The 27,638-nt window shown below is 40.1% G+C and overlaps 3 protein-coding genes across 11 annotated transcripts in view; 2 read left to right on the top strand and 1 right to left on the bottom strand.

The window, feature by feature from the left end:
- spire1a (spire-type actin nucleation factor 1a) overlaps positions 1-10,498 on the top strand; it is a 32,715-nt gene extending 22,217 nt beyond the window's left edge. The window contains exons 5-20 of one of the 7 annotated variants that reach the window (XM_074686520.1): positions 507-581; positions 691-855; positions 1,029-1,115; positions 1,540-1,669; positions 2,772-2,813; positions 3,707-3,754; positions 4,067-4,221; positions 4,529-4,610; positions 4,746-4,888; positions 6,053-6,076; positions 6,683-6,712; positions 7,596-7,733; positions 7,811-7,881; positions 8,271-8,298; positions 8,467-8,630; positions 8,739-10,498. In XM_074686520.1, the coding sequence (XP_074542621.1) occupies positions 507-581; positions 691-855; positions 1,029-1,115; positions 1,540-1,669; positions 2,772-2,813; positions 3,707-3,754; positions 4,067-4,221; positions 4,529-4,610; positions 4,746-4,888; positions 6,053-6,076; positions 6,683-6,712; positions 7,596-7,733; positions 7,811-7,881; positions 8,271-8,298; positions 8,467-8,630; positions 8,739-9,003 (1,647 nt within the window). In that variant the 3' untranslated portion in view covers positions 9,004-10,498. The remainder of the gene's footprint in view (positions 1-506; positions 582-690; positions 856-1,028; positions 1,116-1,539; positions 1,670-2,771; positions 2,814-3,706; positions 3,755-4,066; positions 4,222-4,528; positions 4,611-4,745; positions 4,889-6,052; positions 6,077-6,682; positions 6,713-7,595; positions 7,734-7,810; positions 7,882-8,270; positions 8,299-8,466; positions 8,631-8,738) is intronic. The other 6 variants (XM_074686523.1, XM_074686522.1, XM_074686525.1 and 3 more) reach the window with 6 other exon arrangements.
- Positions 10,499-14,701: 4,203 nt separating this feature from the next.
- Positions 14,702-26,320, bottom strand: klhl38a (kelch-like family member 38a). 2 transcript variants are annotated; one of them, XM_074686647.1, is made up of 4 exons: positions 26,205-26,320; positions 17,758-19,114; positions 17,520-17,625; positions 14,702-16,524 (listed from the first exon to the last, which is right to left on the bottom strand). In XM_074686647.1, the coding sequence occupies exons 2-4, from the start codon at positions 19,111-19,113 to the stop codon at positions 16,235-16,237; spliced, it is 1,752 nt and encodes a 583-aa protein (XP_074542748.1). In that variant the 5' UTR covers position 19,114; positions 26,205-26,320; the 3' UTR covers positions 14,702-16,234. The 2 variants fall into 2 exon arrangements, with proteins under 2 accessions (XP_074542748.1, XP_074542747.1); XM_074686646.1 differs by lacking the exon at positions 26,205-26,320 and having other exon boundaries at positions 17,758-19,252.
- The window catches only part of fam91a1 (family with sequence similarity 91 member A1), a 28,098-nt gene continuing 26,192 nt past the window's right edge, over positions 25,733-27,638 (top strand). For both annotated transcript variants that reach the window (XM_074686645.1, XM_074686644.1), the window contains exons 1-2: positions 25,733-26,033; positions 27,412-27,496. In XM_074686645.1, the coding sequence (XP_074542746.1) occupies positions 25,962-26,033; positions 27,412-27,496 (157 nt within the window). In that variant the 5' untranslated portion in view covers positions 25,733-25,961. The remainder of the gene's footprint in view (positions 26,034-27,411; positions 27,497-27,638) is intronic.

The following is a 27,638-nucleotide window of genomic DNA, read 5'->3' as shown; positions in this document are numbered from 1 at the left end:
ATTTACTTAGTTTGATTCAGCTTTTTAAACTAGAGCTTGAATATGTCAGATATTTACTGCTCAAAGGCAGGGTCATAAATTGAGGATTTTGGAGTGTTAGTAACAGAAGGAAGTGAAGGGTGTGGATGTTTTTTAGGTGGTGGAGGTACAAAACAAGCATCTCGTCCTTTTGGTCTTCACTCAGTTATTTATCTATATTTGTTTCATGTTAAACTGTTAAGTTTTTAAAACTATGTCAACAAGTAGAGTGTCCTTGCCAGTTTGATCTGGTAATCTAGATCAAGCGTGACTTCCTTTTGCGACAGTGTCAATATACGACTAAACGAATATTGACATTATCATGTATACAACATCCCTCAGTTTATTTATCCAACTGCTATTTAAATATGGGCGTTTTGCCATTACCCCTTTTCAATTTCTGCCATTGATGTCAGTGGAGAAGAAAATTTAATAGAACTTGATAGAAATTTGATATATTTCCTGATTTTTGTCCTTTTTCTTTCCAGAACCTTCGAAAGATGGAAGGTGAGACTCAGGAGGACCCCTCAAAGGACCTGGATGAGTTGCAAAACGCAGACTGGGTAGGACACATATCTCATTACTGCCCCTAGCACAACTTATTTTGTGATTCTTTTTTTCTGATCATCAGCAGAAATCCTTTCATCTTTTTTTTTTCTTTGACTCCATCAGGCACGGTTCTGGGTGCAGGTGATGCGAGACTTGCGGGATGGTGTGAAGTTAAAGAAGGTTAAGGAGCGCCAGTACAACCCACTACCCATCGAATACCAGCTCACACCGTACGAGATGCTGATGGATGACATCCGTTCCAAACGCTACAAGCTACGAAAAGTGATGGTGAGAATTTTACAGCACAAGCTAAATGAATATAATGAGAAACTTCAACATTTATAGAAAGATGACCTTAAACCTCGTGTTTTATGTTGCTTCCCACTAATTCCTACCTCTTGTGCACCTTTTTTTTTTAAACCTAGGCTTTCATTAAATTGAAAATTGTGCTGTGGTTTTAGGTGAATGGAGACATCCCTCCAAGATTGAAGAAGAGCGCGCATGAGATCATTCTTGAATTCATCCGGTCGCGACCACCACTCAACCCTGTGAGTAACACACTGTCAGAAATGCTTCCACAGTGTTTCACCATTCAGCTTTCATTTTTTCAAGTTATTACAGATTTAGCTGTAACAGTGTTATGCAAGGGCAGCTAATACCTGATTTGTCGCTGTAATACCATCCACATTTACAATTGTTTCCTGTTGTTACACTAGGACACTGGCATTCATAGTAGACGCCAAATTCCTGGGTGTGAATGATGGGAAACATTAAGTCACATGCATGTGGCTTGATGCGTGTTTCACGCTTTGTCAACAACACTAGCATGTGATTATGAATACAATAGTTCAGGAGCCTCATGCAGAACAAAACAGGTTCTCTTACTGGGGTAGATTCGATGGGAAAGATCTCTCTCTGGGTCCACATGGTGATGGCAGTTGAGGGCTCACTTGTTTTTGGTTGTCATGACAGGTTGCTGCCCGTAAGCTGAAACCCCAACGGCCACGTCCCCCGAGCCTCCATGAGCGACTCCTGGAAGACATCAAAGCTGAGAGGAAGCTGAGGCCTGTCTCTCCAGATTTAATCCGAAGATCACGCCTGGGTCAGCAGCTCACAGTTACACACACCCACACATGTGTTAATGCACACATGGCCTTCTAACTGATCTGTTCTGCATAAGAAAATAAATCCTGTTTGTTTCTGATCATCCAAAGCATGGCTGTTAACAAACTGCATGAGCCTAACATGTCCACTGAGGACAAAAACCATTAACCATGACTTTAACATTCTGAACCACATCCGTCATGATAAGTCGAGCAGCTCTCCTCCTGCATTGATCCGTCCACTTCATCAGGAGTGTCGTAGTGTTTGAACAAGGATCACTTTCGCAGCAGCTGCAAAACTTCAACAGCTTTATAAACCTGCTGAAGTTACTGTTGCACTTACAGATAGATTAGCCATACAGTCTAAGGTTTTTACTTCATTTACATTTTTATTCATGTAAATACCTTTAGTGTTAATCATTCTGTGCTGTTGTTTACTTTAGTATCTATATTTACTTTACTGCAGTTCTTATTTAATATTTACTTTTACTTCAAACTCCTATAACTTTTTTTTGCTGTTTATTAACAGACTGAAATAAATGCTAATATCTTTTAGTGGCCAACAAAAGTAAGTTGGATCTTTACCATGAAGACTGCCAAATTTTATGTAGTTATTTCTTGTCAGACAAAGTTGTTAACGGCATGCAGAATCAAATAATTAATTTTCAAACAAACCACTGAAATCATGAAGCAAAGGCCTTCACAGGATCTTTAACTGAAGGATTAACAGTGGTGTTTATTTTTATAAAGCACCCTGCATGTTTAAGGTAGATAATCCTTCAGATGTGCTGTTATTCAGTTTGAGGTTGAAACTCTTTAGGCTTAGCAAATATTCTCTCAGTCCATACCATACGAGGCCTTTGTGTTGTGTACACAAGGTATCTTTTGAAAAGGGATTTCAGAGGCCAACATGGGGCAATTGTTACATAATCATACATATGAGAGGCTGTGATGTTCTCTGAATCTGCTCCAAAGGAATGTTTTTAAAAATAGTTATTCTTTTACTTTGCAATCCATTTTAACTCCCATGGATTTCTTTTCTCCTTTTTTCGTCTCTTTTTTTTTTTTCCCCTCCCAAAAAAACATGGGCGATTCTGTCAGTCATGCGACCTCTTAGCATGTCTTACAGTTTTGACTCATCAGGTAAAGTTGCATGTCATCGTTGTGTTCCTTTTGTTGTTCCCTTGTGTTTCATTCCAGGCTATTTTAAGGCTAGCTTGTTGTTTAAGCACAAAACACACGGACGCACCCTTTTTTTCCCCTTTATTTCATTCTTGCGTCGTACCAGTTTGTATGACACACCCCTGTCACTGACTGGCTGTCGTTTGCACACGCCCACTGAAGCTGAGGAAAAGATGGGTCGACACAGTGCGAGCTCATTTGGTGTGCAGTTCTGTAGGGTTTTTGCTTGGAGGTGGAGAAAAAAATGACAAACTCATAGCAGGTTCTCTGTGTTTATGAATGATCCAAGCATGGAGTGGATACAGTAGCTACTCATAGGGAGTATCTATGCTTTAGGTGGCGAGGGATGGCCATTGAGTCATAGCCAGTGGGGTGAGATTACAGATCAGCACTCTGTCCCTGCAGCCAGTCAGCCCTGCTTGTCACCCTAATCCGCTCTCACAGAGGAATATGAAAAGTTACATAACCCTTGTGTCAGCAGCCTTACCTCAGTGGAAGAGTTGAATGGGACGTGTCACCCTGAACGCAGCGTTACACTTTCTTAGAGAATGACCAGGACGATCCAGACGGATGTACGGGGACTAACCTTTTGCACTGTGGCTGCACTCATTTGTCTCACTCTGCATCCCCTGCCACATCCCCTCACCTCCCTTTCATGCTGTGCTTTCCAATTTCACACGTGTGAATAAAAAAACACTTTCACACTGCATCCCCACAGTTCACACCTGGTCGGACAGATGTCTGTTGCTTTCATTTCCCCCCTCCGTCCATGGTACCAATGTGGTGTAAAAGGATGGAAATGTTGCGTTTTCTGGCGCTTTTTCTGAAGGTTTATTCCTTTAAATCCTTCACAGGTGCAGGGAAAAGCATCAGCACTCCTCAGGACTTATTCCGCAGTACAGGTAAAACTCTCAAAAAGCGACACCCCGCGGGTTTAAAGCCAGCCTTTTTTTTTTTCCTTTTGTAACAAAACTCTTTCAAGGAGAGACAATCTGTTACATAAGCATGTGTTTGAGGCTTATCTTGGACACCATGTGGTCTGTGTATACGGACTCTGCTGCATCATACAGTAATAATACAAAGACACCCATAGTTTACAATGGAGACGCGATGACCAGCTGTTTTAAAAAGATAAGGAGAAAGGTCGTGGGAACGCTTGGTTTACTTCTAATACATGAGTGTTTGTAACCAAAATAATTTCTCCCCACCTACAGATACTCCTGATGCACCCAGGAAGTTGGCTGTCAGTACCCAGTCTTTGGCCAGTGGCTCCACGGGACCAAACCAAGCTGGAGTTCAGCCGCTGAGTCAGAGGAAGAGGCTGCTCAGAGCGCCAACCCTGGCTGAGCTAGACAGCTCTGAATCTGATGTAATATGTCATTCCCATAATCTAATTTGGTTTATATGGTTGAATAATCTTTATGTTGTATCTGCTAATAAGACCTCAGTGTTTGCACAGGAATTAGGTTGAACCCTAATGATTTATTTATTCTTGCTATTTCCAAAGGCAACAGTAATCTACATGTTGTGCCAGATGAAAAAAATGCAAACAAACCTTTCCAAACATGATAATTACAGCTGCCTAAATTAGCCTATTATGGGCTTTTCCTGCCATGCAATTTTCAAACTTACTTCAAGCTGTTGCATTACGTGACTTGATGTGTTTCCATTCACAGGATGAGCCCACACGGAGCAGCTCCAGTATGTCCACCTCTTTAATAGATGACACGTCACCTGATTCTGTTGTAGGAAAGAAGGGTAAGGGCTCACCTGAGAAATATTTTTGACCACCATGAAGTTTCTTTAAAATTATATATGTTCAGTTGTTTTCATTTTTTATTTCACATCATGTTGGTATTTAAATGTCCATGCATTTTTTTCTGTTTTCTCCAGCTCCTCCAAAGTTCCTGCCCATCTCTGCCACTCCACAGCCAGACAAGCGTCAGTCTCCTCAGAGGAGACACTCCATAGAGAAGGAGGCCCCTACTAGTGTCCGCCCCTTTGCACCTCCTTCCAGACAGAGCTCCAAGTCTTTGGTAGGTAAACTATGCAGGAAATAGCTATTGGATTATTCAGGCTTGGTTGATGAAAACAAACGTAATACCTTCCTGGTTTTTTGTCAGCTTTCAAGGACTTTTTTTTCCAACACTAGTCATTTTCCTTAAAGGCCACATGTAGCCGCGTATCTGGGAAACCGCAGATGTTTTATATAGGCCTGTCGTCCACATGAAAACCACATTTTTACATCACTAAAACATTGTTTTCTAAAAACTCTGGCCAAAGTAAAGATTTTGGAAAACTCCACTTTAATGTTTTTGTGTATAAGCAGGGAAAATGACTTTTGGTTCTCAAATGTCACAGCTGAATGACTGGGGCTTCAATCCTATTGGCTGGAACAGGTTTTACTTCTGAAAATACTGCCAAATATGGGTTTGGCATGCTTCAAACCGCACTCATTGGCAGATTTTCTGGTTGTGTATGGATGAAAGTATTGTTAAAAGGGAATTTGGGGGAAATTCATTTTTGAAAATACCCGGTTACGTGTGTACTAGGCCTATATTTTCATACCCAGTACTTTTTTAATGTGTAGCTATAATTAATCTTCTTTAATATCATCGCTTCAAAATGTAAATCAGAATTTTCTACATGCAAAAATGTGAACAGCAGTTTGATTGATTACAGTTTAATCAACTCTGACTGAATCTTGGTAAAGAATATTTTCTTCGTTAAATATTTTCCGGTCCTGTGACTGGACATTTGTTTTCCATGAGGTCATTGATTCGCTGAGTAACTCTGTGCCGGTCGTATGATTCCAGTGAAGTTGATGCACCTAATTGAAACCACAGGACAGGCTGCTGTGTGAAGGGGATTTGGAGGTCCATTCTCACCACGCACAAGTTTGATAGCAGACCTCTGGGCCAGACCAGAACCACTACGATCAACCACTTAAATCAGAATAAAACACTTTCTAGACTTTGAATATTCTGCTTATTGTTTTTGTATGAAAAAAGCACATGTTCAGACGTGTGTAGCTGATAGTAGGAGTTGTATTTCCTAGTCGATGTAAAACAGTGAGATCTTTGTTACAGTTCCCTCACATTCTCATACTCACATTATGTCTCATTAAAATGTTTACTCCGGTCAGCTGTTTCATACAAAGTCTTAATTGAAGATATTTTCTGTTTCATATAATGCATCAGATGAGGTCGGACCCCAGAGCTGAGGTAACATTTATAAATTACCACAAACTTATTCTGAAAACTAGCTTGATAGCAGCATTTTTAGTAACAGCAGAGAAGCGTGGTACTGCTTTGATACAGAGGAGACAGGTGGGGGGATTTCTCCAGGGATGTGTAAAAATGCAGGTTTGCATCATCAGCGGACAGCAGCTTTGATCGCCGGTGTCTGTAATGGAGCAGAAAAAATGAAATCATGAGATAAAGGCGTCTGCCTTTTCTCCTCAGTGAACTCTCCTCCTTGTGAGACGGAGGCTGTCAGATGATTTCTCTGTCATGGGATTTCCTGTTATGAAGTTCTGCTGTTATAAAATTAAAGTTCATGACACACGTGAATGTAAAAAATGGTAGCATTGAGAAGTTACAGAAGATATTCAGATAAATTCTTAAAAAACTCAACTGCTTTGGTTCAAGATTGGGTTTTAACTATGGTACAAACCTCTTAAAATTTCTTTTGATGGAAAAATGTAATTTAAGATATTTGATTATTTATTGATTGCAGTAAGAATACTGATTATGTATAGCATAATTGTAATCTATAACATAAGGACCAACCTCCGTTTGAATTTCCTGTTCCCTCTGTGTGCTGGTCAGGTGGGAGCTGCCAGCGGGGCTCAGGGCTCGGTACGTCACTGTCACTGCATGTCATCAAACTGAATCATCCCAGGCACAATGCTTTGCATACTCAAGCCATCCAGGATAACATGTTATTCAACAAAAATGTATTAGGGACAGAATCCTGTCTCATGGGCGTTTGTGGAACCTAAGATCACTCCAGAAAGGTTAAAAAAGAAAATGGAGTGGAGGAATGCTCTGTAAACATTTGCAGCTTAGGCCTTCCATTCTCATCCAAGCTAACAGAGTAAATGGTTGATGAGGACGTTTCCTGAGGAAAAAATGATTAAGTTGAGACAAACTAGATGCTCTTCCTAGCTGGCTGATGGATCTCCTGGCTGCCAAAGCTTTTGTCTCGCTAACTGGCTTTGAAGAAGTACTGTTGTAAAATACTGGTAAATAAAACAGCCATGATATAAGTACATGTCCATTGGCTGATGTTTTTGATAAACTGTTGGTACAAAACAGAGACTTGTCCACATTAAAGCAGCTGACTGCCAAATGTAGAACTACAGTAACTTCTTGAAGCTGTTTTCTGTTAGTTTGAAACATGGACCTGTGGTCAGGAATAAACTTGATGAGATAATTGAATAAGCCAAAAGCTTCAGACCACCATCATGATGGCTGTGTTACATAACCAGCATGCTCTGTGTTTCTATTTATTATCATACAGTGGAAGCATCATAGAGGACTGGTGCTTTCATGTTTGTCATCTCATGGCATGCTGGATCATTTGGTAAAGTGGTGTGCTGTGGATGTTTTTGATTTGATGTCCTCGTTCACATGGTGTGAGTCTCATTAGCACCTGGAATGTCACTTCATGCTGTTACTCTCTTCTCATTTCCTAAACCTTCATGTCTAAGGTTAGCTGTCTTGCTCTTCTCTTCTCCAGGAGGAGTTCTGTTACCCAGTGGAGTGTCTGGCTCTGACAGTGGAGGAGGTGATGCACATCAGACAGGTTCTGGTCAAGGCAGAGCTGGAGAAGTTTCAGCAGTACAAAGAAATCTACACAGCTCTCAAGAAAGGAAAGGTACCTGTAGAGTTTTTACCTACAGTGAGATCACTTTTTAAACATTTAACTAAATTGCATCATTCTTTCCTTTGTAGCTTTGCTTCTCATGTAGGACCAAGAAGTTCTCCCTCTTCACCTGGTCCTACACCTGCCAGTTCTGCAAAAGGTAAGCAAACTCAGTTTTAAACATCATGTTCAATAAATGGGACTCGAGGAAAACAAATAAACACTCTAAAGTAGTGTGAAGCTGTTGTTGGTTCCTCAAGTGATTTCACTCTAGTGCGACCAGGTCTGTTCAGTCCAAGGATAAGAATGAGGAAATTTCTGTTGCCACTCCCATGTCTCTTTAGAGCAGCAGTTTCGAGCAATGCTAGCAGCTATGAGCAGAAAATATCTGCAGTCAAGTTGCATAACGTATAAAATGATCTTCTGCTTCTCAAAGAAAAGTAAAAACAAGGATGATGACCGGTAGAAGAATTTAATAATAAATGAAAAAAACACACCAGCATCTTTTCTGTCATGTTCACATTAAGATTTCTTGTTTCATCCCCGCAGGCCTGTGTGCTCCCAGTGCTCCAAAAAGGTAAGATGCTGCTTGTATCAAACACACTTTGGAGAGCTCACTCTACATTTTATCTAACTGCCTGACACCTGTTGTGAGCTCCATGAACACTGAAAGAGAACTTCACGTACTGCGTAAACAACATTTTTTTTTTTTTTTTTTTTTTTTTTTTTTTTTTTTCACTCTCAGATGCGTCTGCCATCCAAGCCTTACTCCACCTTACCCATCTACTCTTTGGGTCCAAGCGCTGTAGCTAAAGAGGAGGCAAGTGGAGCGTCTGCCCCTGCTGATCCAGAAAAGAACCCATTTGGGTCTGGACAAAGCAGACACAGTCTGCGCAGAAGTGTTTACAAGTATGGTGCTGCTTATTTATATATTATTATTATTTCTATGGTGATGGAGTAAAGATGTAAAGTTTTGTGCTCTACTTGACTACATTTTAATCATTTTTGTGTCCGTAGGTTTTCAAAGCACAGCAGCAAAGATGGCCGCTCACAGGATGAGCCTGAGCTGCCCAAGGAGCTAACTGAGGACTGGGTCACCATGGAGATCTGCATAGACTGCAAAAAGTTCATCACAGAGATCATCTCCTCCAGCAAGCGTAGCCTGTGCGTTGCCACAAAGCGCGCCCGTCTCAATCGAAACCGAAAAACCCAATCCTTCTACATGTCCTCGTCTAACTCTGTCAACTTCAGGCCGTCTGAACGGGCCATCAGCGAAGTGTAGAAACATGTACCTCCTCGTGCACTTTTGTTCACACCTAGAGCTAAGTCGTCCTATAAGAAAATCAAGCCGCCCTCTTTGAGTAGATTCTCCTTGGATTGGTTCACTGCGGTGATAAAGCCAGTCTACCCCACCCCAAAGTTAGTGAAGGTTTTCATACCTTACCCCGTCTCAGGAAAAGTCGGCATGCTATATTTGGTCATGACTGGTCAGGACAGTAGCTGCCAGATTACAAAGGAGAGCCATGTCTGTTCGAGGTTGATGATACAGGATGCGCTGGGTTACCTGGACAACTAGAGCTGCAGATGTTGTTATGGAAAATTCACAAGGTGGACATTTTCCTCTGGCCTCGCAAAATACTGAGCTTTATTGCTGATGTACTATGCTTTACTGTTTTCCGGTTATAAGTCTGCTTCAGAACTGATTTGCTACTGAAAAACGAAAACAATGAAAATCTGTGAGGAAATCTGGTCGTACTTCAGGATAAAACATTGTAACTTCGCAGTCACTTCTAGAAAGTAACTAATGCCAGCATTTTATACTAGCTGAAGTTAAAACACTAAAAACATTAGTTGGTATGTATGTTAAGTAGTTAATTGTTCCAAGCTGAGATTATGTTAGATAGCTAAAGCCTTTCCCGCTAGCTAATGTAAATCTAACTACCAAGAACTTTGTTTAGGTAATATTACTGTTGAGTGATTTTACATGAAACATCAGGAAAGCTTGAAGTTCCAGCTCACATAATACTAGCTTAGAGCTTTTAACTAGCAAATATGCTAACTAGCTTGCCTAATATAGGCTGAGGTGTCATTCAATAACTGCTGTAAGCTAGCGTGAGCCATAGCACTAGGTAGCTAACAGGTTATCAAACATAAATGTATTTACTTCATAATGAAAACAAAATTTTCCTCTGAATTTACAATCACTGGTTTTGCTTATTTATCATGAAGTAATTAATGCATAACAACTCTCAAGTACTTTAGACTTTAGGTTTGAGCCTTTTTTTGGAAAATGGCCACTGCGTGAATCATAACAGAATGTATGTTTGACAAAAGAGTGAGATCAGATGTTGAAAAAAAGCAGAAAGCTGCAGTGATAAACGTGTAAATAATACAAAAGCCCATCTCTAATCCAGTTTCCCAGCTCCTGTTTACTTTAGCACTCAGGATAAACAACAGATTGTCTTTTGACAGAAAATGCACTGTAGATCCTGCTGTCAGGTCTGTTGGGGTAGATCTCCGCCACTCCCCGGCCCTCTTGTCTTCTTCCAGCAACAATAATGCCAAATGTTACATCATTCATTTTTCTAGCCAATTAAACACATTCACACTGTTTTCTCATGATGCTGTAGGGACGGAGTGAGAAGAAGTGAGATTATTTGTGGCTGGGTATTTAGTTTTTAATGTATATTCAATTCTGTGCCTGGTGCCAAAATGTAATTCTTTCTTTGAATGCCTTTTTGTAGTTGCGGACCTACTGTACATATGTGTCATAAACTCAACGGGAGACATTTTTAAGGTAATGGAAGGTTTAATGTCTGGTCCTCTCATGTTGTAAACTGGGCAGTAGAAGCACAGAAATGTAGGGTTACCGATGTGTACATGCTGTATATCATAACTGTTCCAAATTTAATATAAAAAGAGCTTAAATCTGTAGGAGTATGATTTAACTATGCTTAAAGATTTCTGCCTGTTAAATTTTTTTCTCTGAAACATTATTAGTGTAATTATGTTCCTGTCATGAAATTAAGGATTTATTTCGACTGTATAGTTTATAAGTTTCTCAGTGTTAAAATATTCCTCTAAAATCGCACTTTTATTTGAAGAGTTTATTGTTTATGTTGGGTTTATTGTCTTAATTATTAACAAAAGTTATTAAAATCTCTGTTTGTAATCTCTTGGGGGTCCATTGTGCCATTTCCCAGGGTTCCTTGTGAATGACAGTTTGTGTGAATGGTTGTTGAATAGAAAGAAATAGTAGTCAAAACAAAGCACCCCCCTGTTAAATTGAATGTAGGCATTTAAAGTGTATAACTGTCTCTGAATATGCTTTATGAACCTGCTTATGATCCACTTCAAACAAAAGAAAAGGCACACACACATGTTCATATAGCGTATTTTGTGACAGTTGTAACTAAATAAACAAAATAAGGTTAAAAAAAACGATATCATGTTCCAGAAACAAACATCCATGTGACCAGTTTTATTTTAGACCTCTGTATGGAATGTATGCATGCTGTAATGTGCTTTGTTTGTTTTTATCAAAGAAATTCTAATAAAATCTTCATGATTCTCACGTTTCGTCTGTTTTCCTTCCACAAAACCTGCTTTAAATGTGCAGTGTTACTGAGTGTAAACAGCAGAGGGTGCTAGAGTTCAGTGATGGAAAATCAATCTCATATAATTTAGTGGGCATCATGACATCAGGTGGTGGGAGGTGTGTACTACAGTCATGAAATGTTTAACCAGTTCCATGCAAACATTATGTTCTAATTGACATGGATTTTCTCCTGTTAGAAATGATGAAACAAATAGATTTCAACACTGTTCATTTTCAGTTTGATTTAGTAACTCAGTTGTTCTATATTCAGTGTCCTTTATACCATACAGTGCCCTATATACTATACTATCAAAGTACTTAGATGCTATAGCTACTTTTTTAAAACTTGAATAGGACTATATGATTATTCTAAATTTGTATCTTGCAGAGTTTAGTGAAAGGCTTAAGTCTGTACTTCAAAAATTGTAAGTACTGTGAATAATTTTTAGCTTTATTGTAGTAATAGGATTTGTCCAAAAGCAACCTATGACACTGGTAAGATGACATTAGAGGCACAATTCATGCTTCAAGCTTTCTTTGTTCTTCTTTATATACTTGCAGTAAATTAGCATGTTCATCCTATGAATGAAGTGTTATCCTTCGATAGGTCAGTAACAGACACTGAAAATAACCTGCCAGGCCCCTGCCTCCCTGAAGGGTGACCCTCATACACTGGTTTCTATGGAAAGACACACAGTCAATAAACAGTCTCAGGAGGCTAAGTGTTTGGCAGCAGCTCAATAATAAGTTGAACTGGCTGTTGTTCTGAAATGCTGCTCTGGCTAAATGAGCGGAGCAGATGACTTCTGACTCAGCTGAGTTACTCTGTCTGCTCTGTGTCTTGTCAATGGGTAAAAAGTATTAGGAGTTTAGGTTTGTCATGTGCTTTGGCGTCACAGTCTCCATGCTGATTTATATACATAGGTGGGGATTATGAAGATGAATTAGTTAACATGCAATGTCTGCACATATATTTTTTTATTGGGAGTGGGAGAAATAGCCAGAAGTTCCATCTTTATTGCCCACGTAAGACACTTTGTATCCTGTTTTTTTTAAGGCACTCCATAAATTAAGTTCATTGTTATCATCATTTAAGTTCTATTCGTAGTATGAATTGTTTCGCCCACCTAATAGCTTAGTATTATATCATCTCTCATGTACAATGCAATACTTGATGACTCATCTGCTACCTGAAGACTAGCCTGTGTAAGGGTAGTTCCCTGTACAGGATATGCAGTAAAGGCATGGAATGACTCTCTAAAATAAACGGACACATCTGCGTGACGTCACTCGTCTGTTTCTGAAACTTAAAGGGAATTGTCGGCCATATTGGAAATAGGGTGGGCTTTGAGTCTCCACACTATCAACTATCACACCTGTGAATCAGCTGAGCTGTGATTGGGTAAGCTCGTCACCTTTTTATCGTCTAAACTGCAGAGTTAGAGAAATTAAATATTAAGAGGGGAGACATTTTTTGTACCTGTGTTCTCTGATACTTCTGGAGCCAGCCTCACTCGACAAACTGCAGATTTTAGCACTTTGCTTTATGCGCTGCCTCATAATTCCAGACCAGAGGTAAACAGTTTAAGCTTTCTTTTGAGTGTGTGTCTTGTAAATTTACCAACAGTAATATTAGCTATCAGCCATTTTCAAGCTAATGGTAATGTAAGATAGTACTGCCAGTGTTAGCCATGTGTGAAGTAGCTGATAAGCTAGCAGAGCATTTTAACTTAAATTATGACGATTTTCTTCCAGATTTGTTTGTAGTCTTTTAGTTTGTGATTAACCAGGGTAAATGGCCACTGTGAGATTATAGTCTATGATAAGTATAATTAAAGGAAGTAATGGAAACCCTTGACTGAGTTATTTGACAGGAAAGCTCTCAGCATTTTCTAACAAGAGGCGTAACCTAATAACTGTCTGGACAGCTAATGAAATTACCCCACAGTTATTTCTCATCAGCAAGTTTAAGTGTTTTTCCTAACAATGACAAGATTAAAATGCCAGTGTGAAATCTGATCCCATATCTGCTCCCTAAGTTACCAGTGTCTGCCATGCCAGGCAAACTGTTCACCTCTCAGGGGACTGAGTAACAAGATATTTAGCCTACATACAGAGCTCCTCCTGCCAAATGATCTGTATGCCAAGAATGCAGCCTGAAAGGTGGAGGCTAAGACATGTTAGTCATCAATCTGTTCATATTAGTGTATACGTTACACACTGAATGTATCATTTTGAATCATATTTCTGATGGTGCAGAGCTATTATGGACACTATAGTGGTACAAATGATGCACAAATAAGGGAAATGTGTCACCTGGTGGCCAGTGGACATGTCTATGTGTCAACACTGTTCCCTGGAGTATGTGGTAAACATGACTCAGCCAGTCCCAGATAAATGGAGACACATTTGTGCAGGCTCAAGACAGCTAGGAGAAGAAATACATAAATACAATTTCATAAGCCAAACAAGCATTGTTCCGAATAAAAGGGTAGCCTTTTGTAAATAGAAAACATTAAATACAAAACACAACACTAGAGAAAGTCAATTGTGCACTGAATGGAAACATACTTTACTTTATCATCTATCAGCAATGCAGCTTGACTATATCACTGATACATCTGATAGAGTCGGACACCTTGGATTATCTAATCCAACATGTTATAATGATAGTCATTTTCCTTCAGCAAAGGAGAGAAAAGAGAGAAGTGTACATGCTGTTATATTGTTGCTCTGCAGTTTAAGGTAACCTAACCTAACCGAGAAATCCCAAAGGCTAGGCGCCGCCCTGTTGGCTATGGCTGCCTTTTGCAGCGGCTCTCTTTTCTTTGTCCATTTATTTGTGTTTTTTTTTTTTGTCTCTTTTACGCAGTCATTGTATTTGGAGTGGATCAATGCGTTGTGTGGCTCATTTGTTGGTCATGGACACTAAACTTTTTGTGGCTTCAGTGATATTTTTACTACTTTTTCTCCTGTGTTTGTCTGGAGATCCTACATGTAACCATGGCTGCATTGTTTACATGTGAACTCAGCTGTTAGCAGCCTGTAGCATGTCAGTGCTAACTGGTGTCAGGCCTGATGTCTTCCCACGGGGTGAGAAAAAGGAGGTGAGGAGGACATGCTGGTTCTCAGGTGTGAGCTATAAGAAGTGACGACATGGACATTATTGGAAATGTAAGATCTATCTCCAATAAGATGGACGAGCTAGCCATGCTAGCCCAGCAACAGAGGGAATACCAGAGGGCAGAGGAGCATCATGCTATTCACAGACATGGCTAATTGAGCTAACATCAGACACCAACGCCATGAGCTCCATCTGCTGTGAGCAGACAGGATCCAGGAGACAGAGACTGAACAGACTGCTGAAGAAGCTCAGTCCTGGACCCTGTGGAGGTGGAGGCTGGCTGAACTGGAGAATGATGGACAAGCTGTCATCATCTATTTTCTTATGGACCTCTTTGCACTTTCCATACACTTTCTTACTTTTGTTTACTTGATTGCTGCTGTGACTTAAATTTCGTTGTACTTGTTACATTGACAATAAAGTTCTATTCTATTCTATTCTATTCTATTCTATTCCATTCTATTCTATTCTATCATCATTTTACCATTTCCAGGTTAATAAGCAGCTGTAAAGTCAAACAATAGAGAAAAATCCAGATGAGCATTGATTGTATTATTTTTCTGATCAGCATTAATAAAACAAATTAATGTTAAATAAATGTTCAAAACTATAATACTCATTACAAATCATAGCTGTGAATGTATGCTCCATATTGGCCAGGAGAGTGTCAGGGCCAAACAGCTTCATGCTGCAGATACTGGAGGCTGTAGAGGCTGTAAACCCTGAAAACCTTCTTGCTATTTCAGTCACTGTTTCCTTTAGTAGGTCATTGCATCCCCTTACTACCACACACTTGCGCTTGAAGGCAGTGTTGTCACATGTCCTTAGATCATCATAACTGCCTGCAAAGCCATTTTCTTGGAGAAAACCTGCGTGAACCCCTAGTGAACTGCTCAGATGTTCATGACCTGGGTGTTTTGTGAATCCCGAACATCTGATCCTTCTGTAAAGCTTCATATTAGAGAGTTACAAATAACTACTTTCATTGTCTACTGATTAGAAGTTTGGTCTACCAACTGTGAGAAATACTGAATAATGTACTTTTTTTTCTAAAGTCCATGCTGCCTTCTTGAAATATCTTGTTTTGTCCACAACTCAAAGAAATGTTTGTTTATGTCATTTAAGAGTAAAAGAGGAACAATAAATATTATCATTAAAGCAGCTACAATCGTGATATAAAGCATTTCTTTAAAAGATATTCTAAAATCAATCAACATCATTTTGAACAATTGTTTTCATCAGCATGCACTCTGATAAAGGCAGGCAGCTCCAGGAAGGAGGAATGTATTTTCTATAAAGTGCAAATTTAAAAGCTGTCAGCTCCTTACCAAGTTTCAAGATGAGCCTATCCTAGATAGCAGACAGGGAAGTCAACTGTAGCTGCCAAGATTTTCTGCTCTACGTATACATATCTTGGAAATTATCACGATTAGTTACCATCAAACAAGTGCAGCCATCTGTGGAAAGAGCTTTCGCAATATGTGTGCCTGGACAGCTGTTTGTTATGTAAGAGCGTCTGCCACTTGTCATTTCTTGGATTCACAGTTAAGTTCAACACCAGTTGCCTCAGACATGACACCTCTGCTGTTTATCTGAGCTCCCCTTTGATTCAGTGAAAGTCTACCTGGCTTAACATGCCGCTAAGCTGCGGCAGAGAGCGAGCTGCGTGAAGGAATGCAGCCAGTTTGAAATGGTTTCCCATTTGAGTAGTTAGAGGCCAATCGGTCTTGGCTAAAGGGAGGTGAGGAACACGTAGCAGAGAATTTGCAAAGTGGCTGACTGAGTGGTGAGTCATGGTGGGTTGGGTCTGTTGGTTACGCAGACTAACGGTAGAGATCCATGGTCAAATAGTTTGTAAGGCAAAGAGCCTTTTGATGTCCAAATGTCTGTCTTTGGGTCATAACACTCGAAACAGTCTGAGTCCTCGATAACATCCTGGCTGTTTAGAGTGCGTCCACCTGTGACGTAGAGCTTGTTGTTGATCACTGTAGCACTGTGATGCATCCGCCGCTCCTTCAGGTTCTCACACTTCACAAATTTGTTGGCCTTGGTGTCGTAGGCAATCATTCGCCTGGTGTAACCTGGAGATTAGATTTTCAGTTAGACATCTTTGAAGAAATATACTGATAGTGCAGCAGATACTTGCAAATTTCAGGAGAATCGTTCAAATGGTGATGCAAGCATTATGATGGCAGCCACTTTTTCAAGATGGCGGCCATTTTTCAAGATGGCTGTCATTTCTACCAAACGCTTATTATTTCAGTTGTTCAAATGGTGATGCAAGCATGAAATTTGGTACAAATACTCTCTAAGGGACATTCTTTTAAAATATATCATTAGACATGCAGAAATTAAGGATGGCGGCCATTAATTAAGACAGCCACCAATTTTGTGGTAGTTCAAATGGTGATGCAAGCTTAAAAGTTGGCACAGATACTCTCTATTGGCCACTCATTTGAATAAAGACATCAGACAATTGAAACTTAAAGATGGCAGTCGTTTTTTAAGATAGCCACCACCCTAGTAGAAAATTGGTATAAGGACAGTTCCTGAGGTCACTTTACCTGAAACCATTTACAGTCACTTGAAATTTCAAAACTGAAATCATTATATATTACATAAATTAGCATCATTATTCAAAAGAGTGTCCCTTGTGCCAAATATCATGTTTGCATCACCATTTGAACTTTTGGAATAATGAGCATTCCAAAATAATGACGGCCATCTTGAATAATGGCCACCATCGCAAATTTTCGGGTATCTAATGTTTTATTTCAAAAGAGTATCCCTTAAAAAGTTTTTTTTTTTTTTTTTTTTTACCAAATTTCATGCGATAAAATGGCTGCTATCTTGAATTTTCAGGTGTCCAACGTTTTATTTCAAAGGAGTGGCCCTTGGAGAGTATCTGTGCCAATTTTCATGCTTGCATCATCATGTGAACATTTTTTTCTCTCATCTGCTGCACTATAAGAGACAGACTCACACACTGTTGGTTTGGTATTTGCACAACATTTGTTGGCCCATGGAAACACATTGTGTAAACCCAATGTTCTGTAAAGTAACATTTAGATTTCACCTCCTATGATGTAGATCTTGTCATCAATAACAGCAGCAGGAGCACAAACGTTCTTCACTGTTCTTGTCTCTAGACTCGACCACGTGTTGCGAGAGATGTGATACACCTGGGAAGACACCACAAACATCAAGAGGACGTCAATCTACAGCATGAAAGTTTGTTCTTTTGCTGGCTGTGAAGTTGTGACCTGCAAACAACATATTACATGGATTTCAGTGTCATTTGGGTTTTTTGCAACCTGAATCAGCCTGACTGGATTCTGCATGGCGTCCTCCCCTCCAAAAACATAGATCCTCTGGTCGCTGGCTGCCACAGCTGGATGCAGCACTGCTGTCGGCATTGATTCCATAGCCTCCCATTGGTTAAACATACTGTTGTATCTCTCTACTGACTGAGAGATTTTCTTGTCTACCCCTATCCCTCCTAAAACAAAGATAAAGTGCAGATAGGACACACTCTGATGTGCATATCGGGGCTCCAGCATGGGCTCGGCTGTGCGCCATTGGTTGGTCTTGAGGGAGAGTGTGTAGACCGTTGAGCTGACTGAACTGTCACCTGAAGACATACAGAGGCTGAGCCCACCAAGCACATAGAGGATGCTATGAATGCACACATATGCAGCTTTGTAGAGACGCAGAGGGAGCTTAGCCAACCACTGCCAGCGGTGAGTCCTCTCATCATACAGCAGAGCTTCTCTGGACGTCTGTTCATTGTTTTTGCGTCCTCCAACAACCACCAGTGTTTCTCTGCAGGTATAGCGCCGTGGTGTGGTCCACAGAGGCTTGAGCTCCCGGCTACACTTATTGCTGACTGTAAGCATGAGGCGGCGCACTGAATCGATGATCTCAGTGCAAATGCTGGAGGACTGCACCAACGGGTCATTAGCGATGAACTGGAAGAGGTAAGTAGGATGGATGTAGCGAAGACGGACTTTCTTGAAAAGGTCGTGGATTGCACCACGTCTGGAGAACGGGTCATGGTGAATCCATGCAAGGAGGGTCTCGAACACCTGCTCCTCCTCAGCGCAAAGTCGGTCATCCTCGAGGTAACACATGAGCTCAGGAAGAGTCAACTCGCTGAAGTCCTCCGTGGCAGCAACATCAGAGAAACACCTCACAGCCATCTCCTTCGCCCTCTCCTTCAAACTCTCACAGTGCAGGATCTCAGAGAGTCGTATCATGCTCAGACAGTTTTCTGGACTCAGCTGCTCCTGAAGGAACCGGGAACAGGCCTCAAAAAGACCCCCGTAGTGAAGCATGGATGCCGCCTGCATGAGAGGCAGCACGATCTCCATGGTGATGGTGATGCAGCCTGTGTAGACGTAGTCCACGATTCCAGTGAGGACTTCAGAGGAGACTCCCTTTAGATTCACTCGGGCCTGACTGCTCTCCAGAAAGTTGCTGCAGAACATGGCGCGGAAGTATGGGCTGCTGGACACCAGGACGTTCTTGTGACAAGGGATCTCCCGGTGCTCTGTGCAGAGCAGGACGTCGGTCAGGATGCGCTGTTGACGGAGGACGTTGAGCTGGGTAAGAAGGTGAGAGGGAAGTTCTGAGTCTTTGAAAGAGAAAACGTCTCGTGGTCTGCAAGCCATGCTGTGGAAAGAGGAACGAAGGAAAGAGAATTTTTATATTGATGGTTTCTTTTAAATGAAACATGAAGACTGATGAAATTATACTGTGCAAGTTGTTTATAAAGCTCTACTGACAACTCAGAGTTCTGAGACTTTATTTAATGTTTTATAGCTGTGAAAAAACACATTTCAAAAGCAGAGGTAGGTTAAATAACTCTACAGTATCTCATTTTGAAACTTCCCATGACAGAAAATGTTCCTTCATTGGAGAATGAACCATCCTCAGGTCTGTGAGTTACAGCCAGCAGACACAGGCAGTTAGCTCAGGTCACATATGACTGGAGTCATGGGGAAACAGCTAGCATGTTGCTATTAAAAGGAAAGAAATCTGTGTTTTTAGCATTATATCTCATCTGTTTGACAAAATATAAAAGTTCAGAGACTTCTACTGCATACTGTTTACTATTACACTATACTTTTTATATATTATACTGTATGGCAAAATGTATATTTATGTTACATTTCCAATATCTTATCTCGCCCCATCTGATCTCATTTATCTCTTTTTACCTCGTCCCACTGACAGCCACTCTGCATGCACTGTACGGTATCTTGTTGCTTGTAGTGCACTTTCAGTGGCATCTTCCTGAGCTTTTCCTTTTACCCTCAGGCTAACTGAATCTGATAGTGAACCCTTTCATTTATTATCTAACTCAGGCAGAGCAGCTGTCCGTAATGGGGGGGATTACTGACTCACTGATTTCTATTTATACCTCTTCTAAATTATCTTGTTGCTTCCATGTAGCATTGGGCCACATATCCCTTATCGAGCAGCCCAATGTTTCTTACATAAACAGAGCTGTGTCAACAGACCATCTGGGTTTCTCTCCACCACCCTTTGAACATCTCCCTGTCTCTCTTTCTCTCTCTGGACTGTGTATCTCTGTTGATGTTTGCCATATGTTGTGTTTGTCCCCAAATCTCATATAAAATCCTCTCTCAGTGTCTGTATCTTCCTGCTGGAGGGTTCGTGATGATGCTGCCATTTAAAGAGCAGGAATTTCAATGGGCTATTAGCAACACTAAGCCCTCTAATCATCCCCACGACAGCTACTGATTCACGTCCACTTATGGGGCCTGGCCCCTGTGATATATCTGGACCTCTGAACGCCATTGTTGCTAATGGAACACCAATGATTGTAACTGACATACTATTAGCAACTGTTTCAGCTCAAATTCAAACTCCTTGACCAAGAAATTGTTAAGTTGTATCAAATAAGAATTTAAAATGTTGACAATAATAATAATAATAATAATAATAATAATAATAATAATAATAATAATAATAATAATAATAATAAATTTTATTCATATGGCACCTTTCAAAACTTAAAGACACTGAAATCAATACTTAGCAAGGAACATAGAATCTAACAAAAAAAAAAAGCACTATTACACATTAAAGCTAACTTAAAGAGGTGAGTTTTTAACAGATTTGCAGTCTCAGTCAGAGCAATTTGTATTTTTACCAGAGTTAGGATGATATTTAAAACACTACTAAATATCCTTAGATACTTAAAGTTGGAATACAACAGCACTTTCTGGTAAACCTATGATTTTTTAACAGATTTATCATAAGACATATGCTTTTTTTAAAAAATAAAAATGTATTCTTATGTAAAATATAACAGTAACCACCATTAAAGTAACTTTGGAAGAGTCCCAGCTGGATTATATAATCAGAGTCTGACTCACATACACTCTCACACTCCCAGTATTCATGATTAAAATCATTACAGAGAAAAAAAAACATTTGAAGCTGGTACTGAAGCTAATATTGAACACAGAACAACAGCTGCCATGCAATAAAAAGTAATGTAAGGATATTATATTTTTTTCGTATTCTGAAGTTCAAGAGAAAGTTGGGCTGATTAACCTGTTGCAAGCTCATCAGCAACATCTGTGACAGAGTGAATCCTTACCTCCTGCTCTCAGAAAATCAATTAGATCCCCCACGTCTGGCCCGTCTGCTCAAGGTAAACGTCAGCTCAAATCATAAGAGAACCAAAACACCACCCGGAGTGAAACTGGGTGGTGTTTTCAGGGAGAGAAAAAGGAGCACGACACACACACACAAAAAAAAAAAACGACGAGGACCTCCAGTTAGGCGCTGTGGAGCTCGCCATGAGGCCACTGTGTACATTCCTGTTTCTAAGAATAGTAACCCAGGCCACTGTGACTCCAGCCAGGCCTCTCATGTGACACCGAGCTGTTTGGTACCCAGTTTGCCGGCTTAACAGCTCTGCCAGTGTCCAGCAGAGAGTGTGTTTACAGTGGCTAGGGGAGGGAGGATCATCCCAGGGTCCTGACTCAGCCATCGAGCCCACCCAGGCGGCTGTTTAATCAAAGTGTCCCAGAGCTGCTAACCCCTGTCCATCTTTAAATCCTCCCCTCCTCGTCATACTCCTCCTCCCTCATGTGTGTAACCCAGGATGAAGGTAAATATAGATCAGCGCTGATGGGCCATCATGATCAGGAGAAACAGATGTAAGACCTGGACTCAGTCTGTTTCAGGATGTGGTTTTGTGTTAATATTTATGACAATGCACATGTGGAAATGACCTCTGACATCACAACTTTCCTATTTTATGGTCTGTTATCAACATGCAAAATATGCTTTACTGCTTTGAAACATCCATTGCATTCAATCCTGGAGGAAATTAGGATGATACTCCACACATTTGACCAAATAATATCTCCTCTAATAACAAAACCATTTTATGTTTTTTTTGTGATATTATTTTACTTATTACATTTTCAACATTATGACATTTACCTCTTTTGCTTTTTGTGTATTTTTTTTGTTTATTTATTGTTTGGTCTTTTTGCTGTTTTAGACCACCTTTTTTAATTTCACTGCCTCCCTGTAGTAATGTGGCAAATATTGACCCTGATAAAAAAAAAAACCTTTATAAAATTATGTTTTTTTGTTTGTTGTTGTTTTGTTTTTTAGTTTTGCTAAACACATTTACTATTAGATTCATTTTAGAATAATTTTTATGACATTTTAATACCTCAGTTTCTGACAGACTTATCATTTGCACCCTAATAACCTGTGTAACAGTTATGGTCTAAGGATTTGGTTTTAATTACTATTGATATATGCTTTGATACTTTATGACATTTTATAACAAAAGTTTTCTGCCGCGATGTTTTCAGGTTTAAACCTTCAGCTAATGTTGAGCAGTGATGTCCAGCCTGGTGTTCAGGGCCCTCACTGGGGTCTAAGCTACTGTTGTTGTGGCTTTGTTGTCCTACCTCTGTGCCATCACTGACGTTCTGGAAGGGTTACGGGCTCACAGAGCAGAACAGAGCAGTGTCCAAAAACAACATGTGGATATGGAGCTTCTGCTGTGTGTGTTAACCTTCTATATCTCAGTAACACAATGAATCACACACACAGGGACTAGGACTATAATATTACACTAATGCTGGGCCAGTGTAAGCACATTGAGGCAAGGTGACATAAATTACTGGACTTTTGTAGAATCAGGACTTACAAAAAGCTTTTAAGAGCTTTTGATGCAATTGCTAAAAATCATCTGTAGGAGAGAGAAGAGCAAACAGTGATGCTGATGCCAATAAAATTGAATTCAAAACATAAATGGTTGTTTCAGGTCTCCTCAATTACAGTAAAAACGGGGTCACTAACGAGGTGAGCACCTGCAAGAACCACTTCAGGCGCCTGTCAGGCATGTTCCAAAAAACAGCACTGGTCACAACAGAGCTCCTTCCAGAAATGTTTAAATGTTTCTTACCAACATTGTTGTGTAAATCATTAACTGTAATTTTGGAATAATTAGCACTGACGTGTGGGCAGTCTCTTCACATTGTTTTACTACTATTATTATTATTGATATTCAGAAGTAATCCATGCAATTCTGTACAGGAAGTTTGGTCTCAAAAAGGTTGGTGACCCCTGAAATAAAACCATCCATAAACGTGAGTGTGTTTGAGTGTTCACAAGATGTGAACAGAGTGAACTGCTTTTGCCTTGAAGTGCTGATCTCATGTTGTATTAAAAGGGTCTGAAGCTATGAAAACATATTCTAAACATTATATTTTTAATGTTTCTGTGCTTGTTAGACTTGAAATACAGCAGAAACAGATGGTGACAGACCTATATTGCTGCTTTTTCTTCCCCAGAAATGTGCTTTTATGTCAAATATAGGAACCCTTCATCTCATCAGGTACCCATCAGTCTTCATGCAACAATCTGTCACTAAACTAGAACTTCTTAAAGTTCATGTAAGACGACACATGTAGACTGCTGTTCATTTCAAGGGGTGACCTAACATGCAGTAACAGATAATAGAGTCACATACCTATCCAAAGATAAAAAGAAGTCAGGACAGAACCCTTTTTTTTACACTATCTTTTAAAGTCACTCAAATAAAAGAGTGAACAATAAATGATATTTTCCCTTTATCTTAGTATTTTTGCCACAGGTTAAGCCTCATTTTCTTCACTCTAGGTGGTAAAAATGTGTTATTTCTTTATTTCAAATGAAAGCTGTTTCTCCCGCCCCTCTCCGGTGTGATCTCCTTACAGCTCCTGAGGCACTGAGATGAATTATCATCATGTTTGTTTAGCAGCACATGGCAGAGAACTGGAGTTACATCTGGACAGATTGGATGACATAGCTGCAAGAAAGTAAGCTGTCAGCAAGTCAGGCATCATGACATGTGAGCACACACAGCCTGGGTGGACTTTGTCACACAGAGAAACCCTACACTGTGTTAGCAGTTACCCAGTGACAGCTTCATGCTCACGGTTCGGGGTGTGAACTACACAGTCATGCAGGGAGGAGCTAGAAACCGTAGCAGGTTGAGGTGCAGGATGGGAGAAGAATTCAACAGTCTTAGTCACTTCATTTTACTGGTTTAAAATCTCAAGTCCTCAATCCACTGATATGTATTTAGAGTTAAGATTTAAGGTGATATGGAAAGAAATCACATGGCTTTTTATATTGCTGTACAAAAAAGAGTCTGGAAACTCAGCAAAATGAATAATAGTCCAATGGCTAAGAATTATTGAATGTCAGATGACCTTTTTGAATTAAATTAAGAGTTTCCCCCGGAAAACAAACATCCAAGAGTTTGGTGTATCACTTCTTAAATTAGGAGACTAGGAGGTAGGCCAGGTAAGAGATGAGTTTACATAACACTGCTTTGCAGCCTTTTTTTCCATGGGGGTCCATGAAGCCCTTATATATTCTATACCTTGTGTAAACTCCACCATAATCTCTAAGAAGCTGAATAAATATTTACAAGAAACAGTATTATTCCTAAAACCTTTCATGACATTGATCAAGTTTGATAATTAGATTGTTTTTTATTAGTCTCCTATCTACTGCTCGATTTACACAGTGAAGTCCTTTAAAAAACTGACTTATTTAGAGGTAGGATGAAGTATATGTGCTTATATGAATGAACAATGCTTCATTTAGTTCCTGTCATTGATTGTATTTCGTTAGTTAGTTAGTTAGTTAGTTAGTTAGTTATACTTTATTCCAGACCCTTAGGTCCATATAAATACAACAAATAGTTAATAATAATAAAAAGAAAAAAAAAAAAAAAGAAAAAAAAAAAGGAAAATACAGTTCATATGTTGACAGCGATTTAAAACACAAAGAGACATTTGTACCAATGTTTCCAATAGCAGGATGTGAACCTTGTGTCGCTCATTGTGAGCTGAGTAAGTGACATTATTATTCCATTGTCTGAATCAACCAGGCGACCTATGAATTTGTGCATATAGTTTCTAAGAACAGCCTAAAATGTGGGCACATTGTTATAAAAAAAACATGTGACTTGCACTCGACCACCGAGGTAATTTAAGAAATATTCTGAAAGCATCATTATAGGCTAGCTTTTTCATTCAAGCTTTACTGTAGTTGCACCATAAATGAGCGGTGTACAGTGGAGTACAGTAAGCTCTTAAAAGCTCAATTTTAATATTTTCTGTACACATCTGAATTTTACGTGCTAGGGTATTAGCTTGTGCATACAATTTACAGAACTGACGCTGGATATCATCATCATCATCATCATCACCCATATCACTCCTGATAATGTGCCCCAGGTATTTGACTTTGTAAAGGGACAATGTAGAATCTATTTTGTTGTATTTTTGCTGTTTGGACTTCTCTAATCTGCTATGAAAACAAAGATCCTAGTACAGGGGGGATGCTCTAAGTGTGGTTGACTTTTTAACTTCTAAAAGTAAAGTAAAGCAGAAAGAAAAACATGATTCTTGTAATACTGGATCTTTTTGGCTTAAAAATGTGTTCATCAAAATGACAGTTGTAAGCCCTTAAAGAACGTATAGATATCAGTGGACTGATTTCTTTCCTTTGCAAAGTTTGAAAAGTCGAGTGGAGTATTTTTTCACAGTTTTAGGACCTGCAGCAAACAAAATGCACAGGTTGTTTTGGCATAAGTCCCGCCTCCTTCAAGACAAATATCTACTCAAACAAGATTTTAGGGTGACACCTAGGTGCCACCCTAGAATGCCGCCCATGACCACCCCTTCTAGGCACGCCCCTGCATTCACAACCACAGTCACGCCTCGACAGGAAGTGACGACTGTGGCCACGAGCGTGACGAACGGCTTGTTCGAAAATACAACAAGGAAGTGGACGTTCATTGTTGAAGAAAAATATCAGCGGACAGGACATCTCTCGGGATTTGGGGGTCTCTTTGCTCAGTTTCTGGGTGTCGGTGGGGTAAAGTCACCGTGGACTTGCCCGCGAGCCCGTTTGTGATCGTCTCGAGGGATTCTGCTTTTAGCCTGCTAGCTAGCTAGCGATGAACACGGACGTGGAGTTTCACATCAGGCAGAATTATCCGTGGAATAAGCTCCCAGCTAATGTCAAGCAGGTACCGTGTTTTTTTTACATTTCCACGGGGCAGAGCAGGAGGGGGGCACCGCTGTGAGGAGGTGGAGGGGACCTGTCAATGTGACCGCGGTGTGTGTGTGTGAGTGTGTGTGTGTGTGTGTGTGTGTGTGTCACTCAGGAGGCAGCTGTCAGGGTCGCGAGGCTTGCTCACCTCCTCTGCAGGGTTTCTCCATTCAGCCATCAGTGTCCATCATTACATTACAGCATCGAGGCTCCGCGGCTCACTCCGCGTCACATGACTCACTGTTTGATAGGTGGCGCCACATGATGCTAGCGCGTGGATGTCACCTGCAAATGCAGACTCTCAAACAGTCGTGCGTTTTTCGATCGGTACTCTTCGTCCAAAACTATGGAGGGTGTTTTATCCTCATAAGGCTGCATGGACCCCACTTCCTCCATTAATAACGCGTTGTCTTCACGCAAACATGTCACAGTGGAGAGGATGTGGGTGGATGCTCATAGAGGAGATTTGTGCTGCCTGCATCCCTGAGCATCCTCAGCAAAGCCTAGATTACCTCTCCAGAAAAGTGGGCAGCTGCCCGAGGGCCCACAGACCTGCAGGGGCTCTGGATACTCTTCAGTAAATAGTTTATTTTTGTTTGTGTGAAAGAAATCTTTGGGAGTGCACAGAAAACCCATAACCCTCCTGATATCAGCTGTGGGGATGCACGATATTGGATTTTTGCCGATATCCGATATGCTGATATATCGAAACCCCTTTTGGCCGATACCGATACCAATAATCACAAGTTTGTTTGTTTTTTTCCACTGTAAAGAAAGCGCAGTCTATCCTGTACTGGAATTTATATGTTACTCTTATTGTGACGGTCTTATTTGTTTAAGAAACACACATAAAACAAGACAAAAAACATTTGATTTTACCATAGATAAGAAATGTTTTATTTTTTCAAACTGAAGACATTCAGAATTGAAATACAGAAAAATAATTTCTTTAGATCACATGAACTTTAAATGTACAATGCATTTTTAAACATAACCAAGTTGCATTTGATTATTTTAGAGCTACTGTAACAACCTGGTGACAGACACAGAGCTCTGCAGTGCAAATAAATGAAGTGCTACATTTTATTTAAGGAGCTTATTTTCCAGATGGAAAATAATAATAATCCTAACTGAATCCTAAATTCTGTGAGTTCAAGGTCAGAGATTGCAGTTATATTATAATCTGAGTTCCTCTGCTATGGATGAATGTATTAGCTGTCAACAATTGTTTGGAAAACACCCAATGAATTTGCTTAAGAAAGTGAATTTTATATAGATCTGACACAGTGAAAGTGCCCTATTGTTTTTGTATCAGGTTTCTTCTCATCTCTGTGCTGTGTTTGTTTATTCTGCAGAGTTTGGGGAACTCTCAGCGTGAATATGAGAAGCACGTGCTGCTCTACAGCATCCGCAACCAACTGCGATTCCGCAATAACTTAGGTGAGCACTGTTTTTACTCCACACTAACATTCCTGTAACTTCCCACCCTGTGCTGCTGAGAGACAAAGAGGGAAAAATGTCCCTCATTTTTTTTGTAACTCCTCCAGAGAAGAGCGGATGATTACGTCTCTGAATTGGTATC

This window comes from Halichoeres trimaculatus, unplaced genomic scaffold (assembly GCF_033239565.1).
Source record: "Halichoeres trimaculatus isolate MK-OKI-2021-1 unplaced genomic scaffold, fHalTri1.1 fHalTri1_scaffold_14, whole genome shotgun sequence".
In the NCBI taxonomy this organism is placed as follows: Eukaryota; Metazoa; Chordata; class Actinopteri; order Labriformes; family Labridae; genus Halichoeres; species Halichoeres trimaculatus.
The sequence above is the reverse complement of the archived record's forward strand: the minus strand, read 5'-3'. Positions and strand labels throughout refer to the sequence as shown.